The sequence below is a fragment of the Bison bison genome, unplaced genomic scaffold (genome assembly GCF_000754665.1).
Source record: "Bison bison bison isolate TAMUID 2011002044 unplaced genomic scaffold, Bison_UMD1.0 scf7180017864345, whole genome shotgun sequence".
Lineage (NCBI taxonomy): Eukaryota > Metazoa > Chordata > Mammalia > Artiodactyla > Bovidae > Bison > Bison bison.
In genome coordinates, this window is record NW_011494917.1 from 4,787,276 (window position 1) to 4,808,208 (window position 20,933).

General features: G+C 40.2%; 1 protein-coding gene across 1 annotated transcript in view; it reads left to right on the top strand.

Moving 5' to 3' along the window:
- LRCH1 (leucine-rich repeats and calponin homology (CH) domain containing 1) overlaps positions 1 to 20,933 on the top strand; it is a 133,727-nt gene that overhangs the window by 96,653 nt on the left and 16,141 nt on the right. Inside the window, exons 16-18 of the mRNA XM_010854641.1 lie at positions 7,841 to 7,950; positions 11,893 to 12,030; positions 15,262 to 15,339. Coding sequence (XP_010852943.1) covers positions 7,841 to 7,950; positions 11,893 to 12,030; positions 15,262 to 15,339 — 326 coding nt within the window. The remainder of the gene's footprint in view (positions 1 to 7,840; positions 7,951 to 11,892; positions 12,031 to 15,261; positions 15,340 to 20,933) is intronic.

Below are 20,933 nucleotides of genomic sequence, written 5' to 3' on the forward strand. Positions count from 1 at the left end.
TCATTACATAGAAGGATAATGTATATTTTGGCAGGTTAGTATTCTTGCCTGGAAAATTCCATGGACAGAGGAGCCTGGTGAGCTACAGTCCAGAGTGTTGCAAAGTGTTGGACATGACTGAGCACACATGCACTCACTATGTCTTTCCTGATAGTATCACTATATCTTTCCTTTTTCTAGACCTCTGTAGCAGAAGGTGTTTTATCTGATAGTACTGGAGAAGGCAATGGCACCCCACTCCAGTACTTTGCCTGGAAAATCCCATGGACGGAGGAGCCTGGTGGGCTGCAGTCCATGGGGTCGCCAAGAGTTGGACATGACTAAGCGACTTCACTTTCACTTTTCACTTTCATGCCTTGGAGAAGGAAATGGCAACCCACTCCAGTGTTCTTGCCTGGAGAATCCCACGGACGGGGGAGCCTGGCTGCTGCCGTCTGTGTGGTCACACAGAGGCAGACACAACTGAAGTGACTTAGCAGCAGCAGCAGTTACAAAAGGAATTTTATTATTTCATAGATTTCTAAAATTTCAAACCAAAAGCAAGTGTGATTAAACAACAATAACAAGGAAACCAAAGTTCCTTCTTGTATCACCCCACTTTAAATCCTGGAAATTGAGGAAGGCTAAGTGGAAACTTTCTTGATAAACTATTCCTTTACTTAAAAATAAAGGGGAGAGAATCATTTTCATTTCTCAGAAAGCATGGCTATTTATGGATCTGATGATGTTTAAAGGGAATAAAGCCTAGAATGAAAGATTTATGTGTGATTTGGTATTTCCTTAGGAATTATATCTGAAAAAGACTTTTTAAAGCTAGGTAAGATTTAGATGTAGCAGTAAAATTTCTATCTTTATAAATGAACCAACTAAAACAAGAAAGATGGGGTGACCTGCCTAGCTCACGCTGCTATATAGAAGGGGAGCTGGGGCCATGCCCAAGGGTCCAGTCTCCTCTCCACCATCTCTACCTTCACATCTACAGCTGTTTATTGAGGATTCTTTGTGCAAGATACTTTGTGCCAGATAAAGTCTTAAGATTTCCATAGAAAATAATCACTGAAAATCTTCCTGAAAATAAAATAACCATCCAATACTTATATGATATTTTTTCTATGAGTGAAAATTCTAGGGATTCACATGTAGGTATTATAGTGTACTACACACACACACACACACACACACACAAAATAACAAAGGGATTGTTTTCAGTATTAATCTACCTGGGTCAGACATTGGGTAGTTGTTATTTTCCCCTTTTTGCAATTTGCCTACAGTATGCCCTAGGGAAGGGATAATTTTCTGTTAATTATCTGATAATTTTCTGGCAGCAGAAGTCTTTTCAAATATTTGTGTAGGTTCCCAAATCTGACCTTTCAAATACAATCTTCATTCTCTTTGAGCTAAATGTTGCCTTCTGATTTGAATACATTTTCCAATACATTTAAAGTTTTTTTCAAACTAAACTTTTTATCTTGTATTGGCATATAGCCGATTAACAATGTTACGGTAGTTTCAGGTAAACAGCAAAGGGGCTCAGCCATACATACACACGTGTGCACCCTCCCCTAAACCCTGCTCCCAGCCAGGTGCCACCTAACATTGACTAGAGTTCCCCGTGCTATACCGTAGGTCCTTCGTTGGTTATCCATTTTGAATATAACAGTGTGTACATGACCTTCCCAAACTCCGTAACTATCCCTTCCCCTCCCCCAGCAACCATCAGTTCATTTTCTAAGTCTGTGAGTCTCTCTGCGGTTTCTTCCATGGGGTCGCAAAGAGTTGGACACGACTGAGCGACTTCACTCACTCATTCAATTACTTTACAGTATTGTGGTGGTTTTTGCTATACATTCACATTCTCTTTCTGTTTTGTAAGTGTTTTTTAATTAATGAAGAAACACTGTATGTATCCCCAAGTATGTGAGCTAAAGTTGGAAGAGGGAAATAGCCTACTTTTATGTTGCTCTTCCTGGTTACTCTGAAACAGTAGATCCCATTCAGTGCCCCTCATGGCATCTCAAAGCTGATTACCCCATCAGTTTTGTTTCCTCATAGTTGCTCCATTGTCCAGTATCTGCGGTTATCTCAACCTGTGAAAATAAATGGCATCATATTCCCACTCTACCCAGCATGATGCAACTTGCCTTTCATTTATGATTTTTATTAATTACTTTTGGTAAAGTTGGCTTGTTTATTCCTTGTTCACTGTCATGCTTTATATTAAAATTCCCACTTTTTAAAAATGACTATTGAAGTAAAATTATTTAAAGAAACACATTTGAAATAATAAATATTGCTTTCTAATATTTTGTTTCAAATATATGTCATTTCAAATTCCCATATCTTCCCTAAACTCATTCTTCAAAGAAATAAAAATGACAACTGGCTAGGAAGTCCTCGGGAGTTTGAATTTCTACAGTCCTCAAAGTCCTGCCTCCTAAAATGGCTGGAGAAGGATGTGGACCTGTGTCTCTATGTCTGCCCCCTGGGGCTGGAGAGGGCAGCTTCACTTCAAGTTGTTCTTAACTTGAAAGCTTCACTTCCGCTCCTTCTCTTGTGCTTTTTTACTACTCTGCTGCTTTCTTTCCTTTCCCCCTTCATTTTGAAATTAAAATTGTTCCTGCCTTCCTTTGAAGTATTTTCTCTTTTTCATTTTCAACAAATTGGTGGGTGCTAATTTATACTTAAAATTGATCTTTAAACTGTCACTGGAAAGTGAATGAATGGACGGACATACCTATCTTGGGCCAGTTTTCAGACATTTTCTGGAATTGTTTTTACCATAATCTTGCACTTCTAGGTATTTTTTTTCCCCATTACAAAAATGAGGAAACTGAAGCTGGGAGGGGTTGTGGTTCTCAACCCTGGCTTTATATTAGAATCACCTGGGCATTTTTCAAACAATGGCTGCCTGTGCCCTACACTCAGAGATGCTAATTTATTTGGTGTACCATGGAGTCTTCGCACTGATTATTTTGCTGACTTGATGTTCTGTTAAGCAGGTAAACACCCCTGGGTTAAATAAACTGCCCAAGACAATAGAGAAGAAATTTGAGCCTTCTGAGGGCAGAGAATTTATCTAATTCATTTTTAGGCACCAGAGGGAATAAATGAATGTATTAATCAGATTTCTGATTCACATTAACTGGATCTACAACTCATGATACTTTTTCAAAGCCACCCTATTGTTGCCCTTGAATTGGTATGTCTTTAACATCACACCCTGTCCAGATTTTTTAGTTTCCAAGGGGAAGTGGAGAGCTGAATTCCAAACCTCATGTGTCCACAGAGAAGAAATCTGGAGTTAAATTTAGATAATAAAGGTTAATAATATCCACTAATAATTTCTATGCAAAATGCTTTTCTTGTAACAGCATTTCAGGGAATTTTTAGAGGAGTGGGCTTTCTTTGCTTAACTGAAAGGTACTTTTATAACATTTTAAAAAATAGTTTCTTGTGCGCATCCTTAAATATCTGTTGAAAGTTGCTCAGTCGTGTCCAACTCTTTGCGACCCCATGGACTATGGCCTGCCAGGCTCCTCTGTCCATGGAATTCTCCAGGCAAGAATACTGGAGTGGGTAGCCTATCCCTTCTTCAGGGGCATCTTCCCAACCCAGAGATTGAACCCAGGTCTCCCACATTGCAGGGGGATTCTTTACTGTCTGAGCCACCACGGAAGCCCAAGTAAACTGGAGTGGGTAGCCTATCCCTTCTCCAGGGACTCTTCCTGATCCAGGGATTGAACCGGGGTCTCCTGCATTGCAGGTGGATTCTTTACCAGCTGAGTTACCAGGGAAGTTCCAGTATCTGTTGAGTGCCTACTGTGTGTTAGGCATGATGCACTTTACTGTGGACACAGTTCTGAAAAAGACAGACTAAATCTCTGCCTTTGTGGAACTTTTTATTTTGCAGTCTAAAGCATTCAAACCTGGAAACTAAGCTTTAGGAGATTTCTCAGGTGACTGCTTATATCAGGGTAGGGTAATCTGTGTCAAGGTACTCTCCAGATAGACTGATCTTTGTTTTCTTGCTTGTTTTTTAAGATGTTTTGATGTGGACCATTTTTTAAAGTCTTTTCTGAATTTGTTACAATACTGCTTCTGTTGTTTATGTTTCTGTCTTTCTTTTTTTTTTTTTTTACTATGAGGCATGTGGGATCCTAGCTCCTCGACCAGAGATCGAACCCACACCCCTTGCATAGGAAGGGGAAGTCTCAATCTCTGGACCACCAGGGAAGTCCCAGATAGTCTGATCTTTGAATGAGGGAGTTTTTGAAACACTTTTTTTTGTTGTTGTTTATTCATCAAACAAGCTGCTTTCTTGGACAGGGATAGAAGTTTAAATTTGAAACAGACATAAACTCTGTATTAGAGAGTCCTATGGAGAAAATCAGATCTGTACTGTGAGACAGAAGGTGATGAGTGCCATGAGAGGCACAGATAAGCAACGTTGCGCATTCATAGCTGACAGACCATTCCCAGGCTGGGGATGAAGATGATGAAGAGAGTGGAGACCATTCCCAGGCCGGGGATGAAGACGATGAAGAGAGTGGAGGAGGAGGTAGAGATAAGGGGAAAGTAGTAGAATTTGACCTGTACCTGCAGAATGAATTTGATATTCTTCCTAAGCATATTCATCATTCCCTGCAGAATTTTTGCTTAGAAATTTGTCTCTGTATTTATGAGTATGAGCAAAACTGCAAGTATGAGCAAACCATCCTTTTCATTCTTTGAATGTTATTTGATACATAGTAACTAACCAGCGAAGCAGGACTCATTTTTTCCCTGCATCTTAAATCTCCTATTTCCTTGGCTTTTCCTGCCCCTTAGGCATATATACGTGTGTGTACACACGTCCTTCCCGGGTGGTTCAGTGGTCAAGAATCTGCCTGCAGGAGCCCCAGGAGACATGGTTCTATCCCTGGTCAGGAGGATCCACTGGAGGAGGAAATGGCAGGTCACTCCAGGATTCTTGCCTGGAGAATCCCAAGGACAGAGGAGCCTGGTGGGCTACAGTCCATGGGGTCGAAAAGAGTCGAACACAGCTGAGCACACACACACATAAACACACACTCACTCCCTCATATACACCCTCCCTCTGCTCTCTTGTCCCAGCTTTTTTTCCTTCTTATTTACATTAATCAGTGTGGCATTTGCTTTGAAAAATATTTACTATAACAAGGCGGCTCTTGTAGCCTTAAGTTAACTTTTATTCCCCTGAATTAAGTAGGGGAGTTCTTAAATGTAGTGACAGAAAATTAAGGAAAACTAGAATAATTCCTCCATAGATCAATTTCCTGAAGCTCTGACCAAACTGGTCACTGTATTTATTATTTAAATATGGCTTGAAAAGAAAAAAAAATTGTAGATAGTATAATCAGAGCTCCTATAATGATCCTATGAAAATTAATTCCGTCATAACAAACATGTGCTCTGTAGATTTCAGTCTAAATAATTCATTTTAAATTCTCATATATTCTACAATAATTAATCTATTTAGAAAACTAGTAGTAGTCAAATTTCCAATAATTTTATATACATTGGAAGTGTTCATTTAAAAAATAACAGTTCACATATGTTTTAACATTTTTTAACTGCTTATATTCATAAAGCAAATACCCAAGCATGCATTTTGTATTTTTTGAGATGTATGGGCATTTAAGATGAAAAGCAAGACCAGGTATTTAAAACGCAGACACCATTGTGTTATCTTGTTATCTCACATAGGGCTCTAACAGGGCATAGATACTTGAAGAGTGTCCTGTTAACCAAAAGCTCACAGTTAATTTAACTGCCTGATAGCTTCGTATTCAGAATGAAGTCTGCCAGTAAAAACATATTGGAAATATTATACATGTAGTATTAGATAAGATTGCCCCCAGAAAAAAAGCCGAAGGAAAATAAAACCTCCAAAGAAAACACTGGATTTGTTTAAACAGAGCTGGGGCTCCCCCTTGCGGACCAGTATGTGTATTACTCAATTAAGTCCACATTCCTTGACTTTTTTGGTAAATTTGGTTGATTTCTTTTCTTTGAGGGTGTGGATTTTTTCTGGACTTTCCATTTTAATGTATCTCTCTTCTGATCACTAAGTTTAAGTAGGTAGATTTTTTGACTGGGCTGCATATGGTGCAAAGGCAACTTTATCTCATCTCTCCCTGCTGACTGGTCTACCCTACTTCCTCGGCCTGCCTTGCCTTTATTTTTGAAACAGTTGGTCTCACTTCCTGTGGGGTTTGGTTTTTGTGGGTCTTGGTGACAAGACTTTGGCTCTTTCCACCTGTGACTTCCTTAGGGGGCTTGAGACAGAAGCCCAGGCCCCAGGCTGACTTCTCTCTGAAGTTCCAGAAGGTGTTTCATGTACAGTAGTCATCCCGTTGCTCCATTAACTTCCGTAAGTCAAGGATTTCTTAAGATGTGTCAACTTTCTGGTCCTCTGTAGAGCACCAGAATGCTGATTCAAATATCCTAGAACTGATTTAGAAAGAAAATACCTAAATGTGAAAAGTATAGTGTAAGACATTCATTAAGGTGTTTTGATTCAAAGGTACAAATTAGGATTAAAATGACATAGTTGTATGAATGTAGGATAATTGATTATAGGGTGGGCCCCAGTTTTTAATTCAAAGTATATTTGTAAACCATATTTAACAATAAATAAATTGAATTAGCTTTTAAAGTGGCTCATAGAGAATGTTTGTCAGAATAGAATAAACATTGCATAATCTTCTTATTCTATATTATTGAAGATATGGTGATTGAAGCAACTAGAATCGCAGTATGTCAGTGCAGCCTTCTATGTGGTACTGATTTTTAAAACTGGAGTTCTCTGCCCCAGACTTTTTGAAGCCCTGCCCCCCCCCATCCTCCCATGCCCACCTCTCCCAATCTGAAAATCTATGGGACACAGAGAACCAACGACAGCTCTTAACCACTCTTTGCTCCTTCTGTGTGCATGGAAAGTTGATAGTCTTAATAAGAATCTAAAGGCAGAAAAAGATTCAAGTTTAAATCTGCCCTGTGCTTTGTATCCTGATATAAATTGCTAGAATCACTGCCCATAGGTAGAATATTTCGTGCTTTCCTGATAGTCTTTAAGAGATGTTATCCTTCAAAGTTTGAGAACATTCATTTTGTCTGCAGCCAGAGCCTTAACTCCTTCCTGAGTTGCCACTGTGAGTTGCTATTCCTGGAAGGTTGTAATTTTAAGGACCTGCAGGCAAAGATGATCTCTTAAGACCGCCTCCCATCTTGACAGCTTTTCTGAAAGCAATCTACGGTCATCTTTGAAGAGCTGACTTAGGGATGCACTTTCAGTGACATGATAGAAGCCAGAATTTCCCCTCCACGCTCAGATAGATAACGCTTGGGAGTAGGTAGTGCATATCATCACTTAGTTCTTAATCCAGGCTGATGGAAAAACCGCAGCCAACAAAATCATTAACCTGTGCTTGTTTATACCATGTAAAGCAATTCTGTCTTGTTACTTGAAACAGAGTATTCAAGTTTAATGAAAGGATTGTGAAACCTGGAGTGTAGATGAAAGCTTGGAATAGAAGCAGTGGAAAAATTAGAGGAGGAGTCTGGAATAATACCAAGGATGACCAAGCCCTTTCCTGGATTCAGCTGATCATTCGTCCACACAATGCAGAATAATTGAAAACATAATTTTCTCTAGAATATTTGAATCAAGCTTTTCATGTAAAGTCAGAATTTCCTGTTTTTGTGAGTGGTGAATGAATTATTTGGGATAAATAAACTATTTGATTCAAACATGAGCAGCCCGATATGGCAGTCTGTACTAGACACTCCATAAAGGCTTTCCCCCTTTCTCTTCTAGTGTTTCTAAGACCACAGAGAAATTTGGAATCTATAGACCCACAGTTTACGATTCGGAGGAAAATGGAACAGATGAGAGAAGAAAAAGAACTGGTGGAACAACTCCGAGAGGTACCGGGAAACGTTGTATTACTGAATAATAATTTCCAGCGTTGAAGCAGCATTCCGTATTTTTAAAAAGTAGATTTTGAAATACTTCAAACAGACCTGGTTTCAAATCTAGCCAACTCGCCTACTGACTGTCTGCTACTGGGCAAGTCACTTAACATCTCTGAGTTTGAGTTTTTTCATATATTAAAACAGTAGTTCCCATCTACCTTTGTGGGATTTTGTGAGGAATCTATGAGGTAATATAAGTAGAAATACTTAATACCTATGTATAAAAGTTAAAACTTGTAAAAATGCATTGTTATTAATTTATTTAATAAGATTACGTGACTTTAAAGGATGTTTATAGTTATCCCTACTAGGCAGAATTTTCCAATGTCATATAATAGGCAAACCATTTGAGTTCCTACCAAGAGTGAAGTCTTGTGCTGGGCGCTAGGGGAGCTTTTAAGCTTGGTGATGGCAGGAGCCATGGCTGTCTTATTCCATGTTGTAATTCTATCCCCAGCACAGCTCCTGGTGGCAACTGTGTATATATTTGTCTACCCTCATGGTCTTTGTGTCTAATTAGGAGGATCTCACGTAAGTATGTGGAAGGTCAAACGGCAGGCCAAGGATCAGTTACCAAAGAACTCACTGATATTAGTTATTAAAGGCAGCATATCGTGCTTTACTACATAAGTTCTTTTATATTCAAAGAGAAGTACCATAGCCATTAATTAGAAGAATATAGGAAGCTTCTTGAAGAGGTGGATTTTATACTATATCTTCTTCTTTCACTGCTGCTGCTGCTGCTGCTAAGTTGCTTCAGTCGTGTCTGACTCTCTGTGACCCCATGGACTGCAGCCTACCAGGCTTCTCCGTCCATGAGATTCTCCAGGCAAGAACACTGGAGTGGGTTGCCATTTCCTTCTCCACTAGCAAATGGTTATTGACTGCTGCTCTGTGCCAGGCCGTATGGTCTAGGTGATGGAGAGACAAAAGAACAAAAAGGTCTCTGCTTTCATGAGGCCTGTAGTCTATTGAGAAGAGAGAATAAGTAAGAAGGAAACAAATAAATATACAACTTCAAATAACAGTGAGTTTTACAAATGAGCAATGAATTCTATAAGTAAAATTAAAGCTGAATTTAAGGAAGGTCAGAATCTTTTTTTGTTGTAGATGATACTTCATATATATGGTTATATAAGTCGCTCAGTCGTGTCTGACTCTTTGCGACCCCGTAGACTGTAGCCCGCCAGGCTCCTCTGTCCATGGGAATCTCCAGGCAAGAATACTGGACTGGGTTGCCATTTCCTTCTCCAGGGGATCTTCCCAACCCAGGGATCGAACCTGGGTCTCCTGCATTGCAGGCAGATGCCTTATCCTCTGAGCCACCAGGGAAGCCCCAAAAGTATATATATAGCAGGTAGTCTGGAGGAAAGAGATAAAAACCCGGAAACTCCTCACCACCACTTTAAGCCGCTGTGGTTGACTCAGCAGTCACATCGGACAAGTCAGACCTCGGTCGTTTGCCTCGAGTATTTGGGTGTGCTGTAAACTTGGGAGGCGAACTTTCAGAGATACGTAAAAATAAGATGAGAAGTTGAGACAAGCCTCTCAAAGCGTGATATGATTTTATCTTAAAGCCTGGGTCATATTGATAGCTTATGTTTTAATTTAATTAGAGACTGAAAGCAAGGTTAGAAATAAAAAATCAGGTGTCTAGACACAGGACAGTTTTGAAAGAGAATTAGGCACCACTGTTACAGGCACTGATTTTCAAGTGCTTTACTTATTGCAAATCTCCAAATTAAGTCATCCTTTCTTACAGTGTTACCCAATTATGAGGAGCTTTTGCTGTAAAGGAGAAATTTGTATTTGAAGTTTAAAAAATGGATTTTCCTGCTTTTGAGGAGATGGAGTAGATGTACTTTTCCCCATTCCTCTCACTAAGTACAACTAAAACCCTTGGCAATTATATATAAAATAAGCATAAGAGCCCTCTGCAAGGTGGAGAGAATAATTCAGACCAGCTGGGCTCCTTGGGACTAGGAATGACTCGGTGCTGAGTCCAGTGGGTTTTCTTTTTTGCTTCATCTTTCTCAGACTTGGAGCTGAAGTAGCTGGAAACTGGAAATGCTCATGGGAACAGGTTTGTTTTTTTTTTTTTTAAAAGTCCCAACAAAAGCCTGCTTACTTTACTCAGAGGACCAGAAAAAGGACAGCCTAGGGAGACAGAAAACTTTTACAATTTTTTTACATTTACAACATCTACAACAATAAATGCCCTACTCCAGCTACAGGAAACCTGTGGCCCCAACCCTACCCATGCCTGCAAAGATGGAATAGGCAGCTGACTTTCACCTCTGCAGGGATGATATCAGAGAAGGCCAAGTTGGGAGCCAGGAATTTCATCCCTACTAACTAAAAACAATCCCATCCCCTCCCACGGTGACCGTGGAACCTATACACGGGGAGCCTGGATTTCAATCCCAGTCCCAGTGAACTGACACCAAGTGGCAATCTGCGTTTACACAGCAACAGCAAGGTGGTGCCTTCCCACTCCCTGCCAGAGTAGTGTCCAAAATAGCTAGCCAAAAGAGAAGTTTAAATAGGGTCCAAAGTCTCATAACGTAATACCAGAAATGTCCAGTTTTCAACCAGAAAAAAAAAAAAAAATCATTCATTGTACCAAGAACCAAAATGAATGTGAAAAGGTAATCAGTAGATGACAGCACTGTTACGGCAGAGATGTTAGAATTATCTGACAAAGATTTTACGGCACTCACCGTGAAGTTTCTTCCACAAGTAGTTATGAACAAGGCTGAAACAAAGGGAAAAAATTGAATGCCTCAGCAGAGGAATAGATAGCAAAGAAACAGAAGACATAAAGAAGGACCAATGGAAATTTAGAACTGGGAAATACATTATCTGCAGTGAGAAGCCCAGGGGATGGGCTCAACAGCATCACAAAGCATCAGTGAACTGTAGGAGAGAACAACAGGGATTACCTAGTCTGGGCAGCAGAGAGAGAAAAAACAGACTGAAAATAAGTGAGCAGAGCCTCAGGGACCTTTGGGAGTTACTGTAACAGATGATCTACATTCTTGTCCTGGGAGTCCTGGAAGGGGAGGAGAAGAGAGCAGGGACAAAGAGGTTCTTGAGGGTGGGAGGAAGTGGGTGTGACTGCAGAAGGGCAACACGAGGGATCCCTGTAGTGAGGGATGTGTTCTATCCATGTCAGTGTCCCGGCTGTGTAGGTGCTTTTGCAGGTTGCTCCCTTAGAAGGAAACAGGGTAAAGTGTACCTGAGATCTCTCTGTATTACTTCTTATAACTGCATATGAATTTATAATGACCTCAAAATAAAACATTGCATTTTTTTTAAGAAGGGAGAAAAATTGCTTTTTCAATGAAAGCATAATCTGAGAAAAACACCCCTAATCTCTCTTCTGCCCTCTGCAGGCTACCTGAGATACATTATCCGAAATAATAAGTTTGGGTTGGATTTGGGTTTTGCATTTGATTTTTGTTTATGTTTACTTATTTTATTTACTTTTTGTTAAAATATAGTTGACTTACAGTATGATTTTAGTTTCATGTGTACAGCATATTGATTTGCTATTTTTGTACATTGCAAAACAGTCACCACCGATTTGGCTTTTATTTGTCAGCTTATTCTGGTTTTCTATTTTAATTGCTAAGCCTGAGGCAATATTGAACTCAAGAAGTGATTCCATTATTTTAAAAATTCAACTGATTAAAAATTTTTAGCATAACTGAATTTATTTTTCTACAGAGGGATTTTTATTTAATATCTTTTGAAAGGTTTAAATCATGTCAGTGTTTTCCAGGTGTTCTTATCCTTTATAGTGAAACTTAAACCTCAGTTCATAAATACTCATAACTGTATTTTACCCTCAGTTGCCTGAGAGCAATTGACTTCCTTTTGATCTCTTTTCAGAGCATCGAGATGAGACTCAAGGTTAGCCTGCACGAAGACCTGGGGGCCGCCCTCATGGATGGCGTTGTCCTCTGCCATTTGGTCAACCACATCCGCCCGCGATCCGTCGCAAGCATCCATGTCCCCTCACCGGCAGTCGTAAGTAACACCATTTAAGGAAAACTAACTCTTACATAAAAGAAACTCCTTTGGAACAGGACTGCTGGTTAAAGACACTGATGGGGATCACCAGGACCCTGTTCAAATCCTCTCTTTTGGGCCCCAAACAACTTGAAAGAGCAGAAAAGGAATAGCGTGTCTGTTTTGTCTTTGGGGATTTTTTGGCCGTGCTGTAGGGCGTGTAGGATTTTTAGTTCCCTGACCAGGGATTGAACCTGTGCTCCCTGCAGTAGAAGTGTGGAGCCCTAACTAGTGGACTGCTAGAGAATCCCAGGGATAGCATTTCCGAATAAAGCAACATTTTTACTATAAAAAGGGAAACTATTTCAAGTAAATCTGTAAATGAGAGACAATGAACTAGTTTCAAATATAAAGCAAATCACATTAAAGAAATGAGTGCTCTGCTCGCTAACTTTAAGACTGTAGAGACAGAGATTTATTCCTCACAAGCATTTATTTAAGCAATGAGAAGTCCTTTCGGAAAACATTTTTTGGTTGGTAGGTTCTCTTCTAATGGAATCTATTATTTTATAATTATTGAGGATTTTAGGATCACTCTGAAAAGATGTAGGTTCTGAGTAAAATATCATTAGTAACCTATCAGGCCAGAGGTTGGTTAGCTGGTCATTAATTCAGTAATTCCTTGACTGCTAGCTGTGCTCAAGGGTCGGTTGGAGATACCAAGGAAACGGAAAAGATCAGAAAGAGTGAGTGAAAAAAAATCCTTGTCTCACTGTTGAGGAGATAAAGCCAGCACTAAAATCTTTTCCCTGTACTTCATGGAGCATGTTACCATCAAGAAGAGAGGAATCAAAGATAAGCTTGTCTTTGAAGCCCACGCAGGGTTCATTGGACAAGTAGAGAAGAACTTCTATCCACACTATTGCTGTTAGATGAAGCAGAAGAGTTTAGGGGCTAAGACTGTAGTGTTGGGATTCCAATTCCACATGGGTATGAGCCACACGACTTTGGGAAAGTTATTTAACCTCTCTTGAACTTGATTGGCTCTTCTCTGTCACAGAACTGCTCTCATGAGGATGAAACGAGGTCCCGTACATGATAAACACGGGAATGAATGCAAGCCACTGTGATCACTAGTGTTTGTGAGCAGATTTGCAAAAGTCAGAGCTCCCAACCTCAAGGCACAGTGTTCATAAAAGGTCGCACAAGGAGTGTGTGGGATGAAAGCCTCATGTGAGGCTGCCCACTCCCGACGCCTCAAGGAAGGTGTCTCAGTGGTACTATTTGTTTTACTTTCTTTTCTCTTCGCAGTAGGAAAAATAAGCTGATGATCCCGTTTCACCTCTCAGTTTTCTTTCTATACAGTTAAACATAATTTTTGCTTCCCAAAGACTGACCACATTTTGGCTTCAGAAAACACAGGGGAAAAACAGACCAATTTGTCTTATGACTTAAATCTGCTTTATCTGCCTTAGTTTGGACAGTAAATTCTGTCCTGTAATCTAATATGCAAAAGTTTTCAAGTCCAGACAGCTATAAAGTTTGAACTGTGTACCAAATTCTCATTCAGTAATTTTCCTCAAATTATAAGAAAGAAACTATCATTCTTCAGCTCCCAATTTAAATATACAATAATTGTTTTATAAGGTATAAGAGACACTATGAATCATGTATCTATACACATTTACATATTTTGTCAGTTCTTCAGGGGAAAAAAGTGCTACATTCTTTGGTTTTCACTTTTTTTTTTTTTTCAAATAAAAAAATTTCAATTGAAAATGTCATGTGAAATAATGCCTGATTAGAAAAAAAGAGATAATGGAGAAATGCAGGAGGAAGATAAATAATGTCTTATCCCACTCCCTAAAGACAACCACTGTTTACGTCTTGGCTTTCCTCCAACATAGAAGTTGTTTTGAATTGTGAGCTTCACATACATACTGTTTAGTAGTTTTTAAAATTTATGGAAACCTAAGTATCTCCCTGAGTCATTAAAGTTCCTCATAACCATGTATTTTAATAACTGTAAAATGTTTTGTGCTTAGTCGCTCAGTCGTGTCTGACTTTTTGCAATTTGCAACTCCATGGACTGTAGACCCCCAGGCTCCTCTGTCCATGGGGATTCTCCAGGCAAGAATACTGGAGTGGGTAGCCATGCCCTGCTTCAGGGGATCTTCCCAACCCAGGGATCAAACCCAGGTCTCCTGCATTGCTGGAGGATTCTTTAGTTTTCCTTTTTAGAAATGTTTCTGAATTTAGTCCACTTCTTAGAAATTCTTCACTGAGCATCTTGAGCCCCCACTGACCAGACCCAGCTGTGCTGTAGCCGTAGAACCTGGTCTGCTTCTTCTGTGCCTTCACTCTCCACTCCCGTGTTTGCACAAGCTGCTCATTCTAACCTTAGAAGACTGCTCCCCACCGTGCCTCTAAATTTCTTCACCTAGAGACATCAGCAGCCTTCTAATAAAACCCGTTGCTCTGGGAAGAAAGACAGTCATTAGCCTGGTGAATCAACCCTTAATATAGAAATATATTTGCTCATGGGAAAAGGTGATGTTTATGGTGTGCTTTTGGAGAAGGCAGTGGCACCCCACTCCAGTACTCCTGACTGGAAAATCCCATGGACGGAGGAGCCTGGTGGGCTGCAGTCCATGGGGTCGCGAAGAGTTGGGCACAACTAAGCGACTTCACTTTCACTCTTCACTTTCATGCATTGGAGAAGGAAATGGCAACCCACTCCTGTTCTTGCCTGGAGAATCCCAGGGATGGCGGAGCCTGGTGGGCTGCTGTCTATGGGGTCGCACAGAATTGGACACGACTGAAGTGACTTAGCAGCAGCAGCATGGTGTGCTTTTAAGTAAACTAAAGCAGGTTACACAGCAGTATGATCTTATAAAAATAGCGTGTATGTGTGTGTATCCACATGTATACATTCACATACATGTGCAGAAATTTTGCACATGTATGCAAATATGCAGAAAGTCTACATATAAACACATATCTGTGTGTGTACACACCTGTTATATCACACATGTACCTACACAGTGTCTAGAAAAATATAATCCATATATTAACAGCTGTTCAGGTGGATTGTTCCTGGATAATTTTTTTATTGTCTTCTATTTGTTTATGTATTATTTTTCTCCAATAAACACGTATTACTTGTGGCATTTAGAAAGCTCAAAATTTAACCTGTTATTTCAATTATTCCTCTTAATAACTAATTATTTTTGAATGTTGCATTTATAGCCTAAACTTAGCATGGCCAAATGCAGAAGAAACGTGGAAAACTTTTTGGAAGCCTGCCGAAAATTAGGAGTACCAGAGGTAACATCAAACTTAGTTCCAATCACTATGTTTTAGTAACGGTTTTATTTAATGTATGTTTGAACCCACTGAATAGGAATACTCCTTTGTCCCTCCTTTTTTGTGTCAGTCTTTCTTGAGGAATGATACGAATAAGTTATAAAATTTTAGTTGAAATTACTCTATTGCAGTGAAATAAAAATGGCTTAAAATGGTATGGTCAATTCTGAGGAAAAGGGGAACATTAAGATTTTGAAATAAATGAGAAATTCCAAACTTAAAAAATGATTAGCATGATTCTCCACTCAGAGAGCAGCAATTGCTGAAGCTTCAGGGAGCCTTCTGTGGGGTTACATAGGGTAGAATTTTGGAGATGATGTTTTTCCTTATCCAGAGTTCTTAAGCAGAGCAGATCTGTAGTTGACTTTTCACACCCTGTGGTTTTGGGGTATGTAGATCAAAATAATCAGCATTAATTGAAAATATTATAATTATTGTTCTTATCATTAATCATTACCAATAGAAGTGTTTGTATATTATTTTATAGTTTGTTAACTCTTGCACTTATGATTTCCCCTTTGGTCCACTAAAGTAGCATAAAATGATTTCTTAGGGAGATAAAAGCCAGTCCACTCAATTTGGGTGTAATTTGACAGACTTTTCATCATTGTAATAAACAGAAATGGACAGAAATTACATTTCTTAAATGTTCCAGGATAAAGTAACTACAAATGCTAGAACATTTTTGAGCATGTGAAGGAATTATATTTTCATGTAATTCTACTCAGAGATAACAGTTAGTTATTGGAATTAGGGTTTTTTCCCTTTTCCTCCCTTTATTCCTTCCTATTTTTCAACTTGGTGAGGTTTGAAGGTGAGGGTTAGCAGTGGGCTTCTAATCTTATGTGAGGAAAAAGGGAAAAATTTTAAAGCATCTTTAAATCAAAACTGTATCAATTAAAAGAACCTTGCAAATTCATTTTGTAAAAGAGTATAGTCTTTATATAATGTACTAAATGCCTTTATGATCTATCCAGATGTCTTTCAGCAGTGTTAATCTGTGTGTCTATATTGTATGTGTATATTTTACTATTGCACATACATTCCTGGCTACAAATGTTTGTGAAATTCTCATACATGTACCTCTTTTAATCATTTGATTCCATCATGGGTTAATAAGATTTCCCATGTGTGAATCAAAATTATCATACCAAGTTTCAGACTGTAAATTATTCGTGTCTGTACTCGAAAGCACTGATGAGTTATCACCTAATTCCCTGTGATATTTTAAAACTCATCAGCGTTTTCTTGGCTTACAGTGATACAAAATGAAATGGGAATGCCCTTAACTATTTATTGTGAGTAAAGGTTGATAATTATGGTTTCCTTTTAAAGTGAGGGAAAGGAAATTAAATTAGCATCAAAATGCAGAGAAAATTTTATCATAATTTCTGAATTATGCCGCTAGCACTAACAGGCAACTGATAATTCCTGAGATGATTGAATTGCAAGGAGTAAATCGTCTTTTTTTGCCAGTATTTCACTTAACTATGCTTAGTAAGAAATGCATCATTAAGGCTATTTTTGAAATTATTTTTTTAAGATTTGAGATGATTTTCAAGTTCACATGGTATATGTGTGTATGTGATTGTGTATACATCTATCTGTATCCATCCTGATGGATAATTGAACAGCATTTTACTTGTAACTGGAGTAATAATACATTAAGTTCATTGCTACTAGCAAAAGTCTATTGGCTGGCTAGCAGTTGTACTTCTTTAATAAGATATGTTAAAGGGAGGGAGGAATATTCTGATGGAAACCAGAAATTGCCAATTGGAGGGCAATTGGCAGATCTTCTGTACACATAAAGGAACATGTTTTCATCTCTTGGAATGAATGAGGAATAAATTATTGGAAATAAGGAAATGTTTTCATCTAGTAATATGATACTAAGTTGGGGGAGGGTTGGAATGACTCCTTCCCACTTAGATAAGGATCCTTCTTCCACTATTTAAGATGGTTGATGAATTGCAGTGTGTATGTGGCACACTGCAGTTCATGATTTATAGTGAAAAGGAAGTTATATCCCGAATCTAGTTGCAGAAATTTCCCCTGGCAATCAGGTATTTTAAAAGGCTGGTACTTAAGAGCAGAGGACCTTTAACATTACGTTTTCTTTTTGGTTTCAAACTTAATACTTGGGTAAGAAAATATTCACTGATTGCCCAGTAGCTTAATGAATTCCTCCTAATGTGCAAGCTTGTCCTCTCTTCTCCATTCATAACTTATCTACATAAACATACCCAGAAGTCACAAAGATTGGGAATTCTGTATTTTTTAAGCTAAATATCTAATTGGCAATGATAAACCATCCTGTAGAGACTGAAAAGCCACAGCTGTGCTCTAGCCCGAGTTTGTTGCCCTTTGTAATAGAATTACAGTTTGAAACTACAAACCAGAGTCAGGGTCGGCAGCTTATTCACTTTTATTAGGTTCATCTGGGTGGAATGTGGTTGCTGAGAAGTTAAAACTATTGCACATAAAGCAATACAGTGGGAAGAAAGCAATTTTTAAACTGTTCCACTTGTTATAGTTTATTATATTTTCTTTCGAAGTCTCCAGGGACACAGTCCCAAGTATCTGCCTCAGGGTTGGTCAAGGTTCATGAAGCATTTTATTGTGTGTTCAGTGGAGTGGCTTACCTATAAATGTGGCTTCTTCAAATTGGCTGCCTTCAGAATTGCAGACAGCGTGAGCCTAGTATCTCTGCAGAAGGCTAGAGTATGTAGTAGATGTGTACGGTGACTCTAGACGTCTGTTATTTGTGACGTTTGGATAAGGCTGGACCTATGCGTTTCCGAGTCTAGGGCACAGTTAGGATTTGGCACAATTGATGCCAATGATAGGAGTTGACATCACAGAAAGTAGTTGGTGTTGGAGTTCTGGAGAAATTCTGTTAGGGTTACACCTGGCATATTTGCCGTCTCTGAGGGATTCTGGGATGAGGTAGAGGTTTGCTAATGAGAATGCCAAGGAAAGATCCTTAAAAACAAATTGGAAATGTCCCTCCCTGGCAAGTTTCTTTCCTGGTGGCAGAGTTAATATTTCTTCAGGTAGTTATTTCAGCCTGGGTCACTTCTCTTCCTGCTTCCCTGTGCCTTAGGTTTTTGTTTTTGATTTTGTTTTCTTTTGTTTGGGGCCAATTCCCCAACTAAAGGGACAGCACCTGGAAGGCAGGGCATGAGGGTGAGTGCAGAGGATCTGCGAGCAGAGTGAGGGACACCAGGGGTTTAGGATAAATTAGCCGCACCTGTGTCGTTAACTGGTTATGTGCCCGGAGGCGAGCCTGTGGCAGCCTAGAGCCATTAAAGCCATTCGCTGAGAACTTCTTACACCTGCCTCCTCTTCTTGAATGCTCTCTGTTGAGGATTAGAAGTATTTTATTACCATACAATGAAGAAAATGAGGTCCAGAGAGGTTACACAATTTCCTAACCTCACATTTGCAGCTGGGAGGCAGCGGAGCTGGCTTTTGAACCCAGGTCTGTCAGGTTCAAAAGCATCAAGCGCCTGCCTTCTTTCTGGCATACATGGAGGGTCTCTTTGATGGAGTTCCCCTGCTCTGCAGACTGCAGGTGTTGGACTTAAGCGATAGATTAAGCCACATTCTCCAGAGCCCTGGATCTTTCCAAGGCCCCACCCAAGAGGCGAGGAAAGCCACATGGGGAGGTTACAGATCGTAACTGCCGCCTTGCTTCAGCTACAGCAGTTTCTCCCTTGCCTGTGGCATATACTGACTTTCCAGTTAAGACTTCCTTTGGGGGACAAGTGTTCTATTGCTAATTATAGTTTGAAAATCACTGAACCCTTAAGGTTTCTTTTAGCCAATAATCCATGGATGCTCTGCAGCCACATGATTTCAGAATTGTTCCAGTTGCTTTCCACCATCAGCTGCTCAGCTGCAGGAAAATTACCTCATGGAAATCTGGGAATTGGGAGATTTTGCTGGCTCCGTCCCAAAGACACCAGTAATGTTGATGCCAGTCAGACTGTGTGCTGTCTCTGACCTCTGGTGCAAGTGTTAACTTGATCTTGAACACAGGCTTACCCTTGGTGGGCTTCCAAGTTCTTCAGAATATACTTTCAATCACCAAAAATCTGACTTCAATTAAGCCTCCGGGTCATGAGGCATTTTATGAACATATTGAGGCTTTCTTTGCCTTTTCTGAGTCATCTTGGTCATTCCTGGTCTCTGACCTTGATGTGGAGAATTCACAGTTGTCTACTGGAGGGTTCTCAAGTTTATCCAAACTTAGGGCTGTTTTAGGACTCCTACTAGTCTCAGGTCAAGAGAAATCTCTCATTTGTGAAGCATCAAAAATACTAGAAAATATTTTTTTTCTTACCAGGGAATGTTTCACCTTGATTTTTTTGGGGGGTGGGGGTTGTGGAGAGGGAGACACTGAAATATTTATCTGGAGAGAGATCCCGTGGTCTCTTTGTCTGAGGGAAACAGCCTTGTCTTTTTCTGAAAGATATTGCCCTAGTCTCTCAGCCTGCTGGGAAGCACCCATGTCTGTGTCTGAGAGAGAAACTGTGGTCTTTCTCTGAGAAAGGTCACTTAAGTCTCTGAATAAGGGGAGATGCTCTGGTCTTTCCTGGGAGAAGTCTGAGGGGGAGACACCCTGGCCTTTCTCTGGGAAAAGCTACCCAGGTCTCTGTGGGGAGATGCCTTGGTCTTTTCTCTGGAGGATGTTGCCTAGGACTCTGACTGAGAGGAGATGGTGTGGATTTTCTGTGGGACATGTCACTCAGGTCTCTGAGGGGAGGTGCCAGGTCTTTCTCTGGGAGAAGTCACTCAGGTCTCTGAGGAGAGGCGCCCTAGTCTTTCCTAAAGAAGTTGCTCAGGTCTCTGTCTGAGGGGAGACACCCTGGTTTTTCTCTGGGAGAAATTGCCCAGGTCTCCCTATGAGGAGAGATGTCCTGGTATTTCTCTGAGAGAAGTCACTTAGGTCTTTCTCTGAGGGGAGACACCCTGGTCTTTCTCTAGGAGAAGTCTCCCAACTCATTGTCTGAGGGGAGTCACACTGGTTTTTCTCTGAGAGAAGTCACTTAGGTCTCTGTCTGAGGGGAGAAGCGTCCTGGTCTTTCTCTGGTAGAAATCACGTGGGTCTCTCTCTGAGGAGGACAGTCTGGTCTTTCTCTGGGAGAAGTTGCCCAGCTCTCTGTCTGAGGGGAGATGCCCTGGTTTTTTCTCTGAAAGGAGTCACTTAGGTCTCTGATTAAACAGAGAAGCTCTGGTCTTTCCTGGGAGAAGTCGCTCAGGTCTCAGACTGAGGGGAGAAGCCTTGGTCTTTCTCTGGGAAAAGCCACTCAGGTCTCTGAGGGGAGAAGCCCTGGTCTTTCTCCGGGAGAAGTTGCTCAGGTGTCTCTGTGAGTGGAGTCACCCTGGCTTTTTTTATGGAAGGAGTGCTTGGGTTTCTGAGGGGAACTGCCCTGGTCTTTCTCTGGGAGAAATTCCTTAGGACAAACCCTGGTGATTCCTGGGAGGAGTCACTCAGGCGTCTCTCTGAGTGGAGACATCCTGGTTTTTCTCTGGGAGAAGTTGCTTAG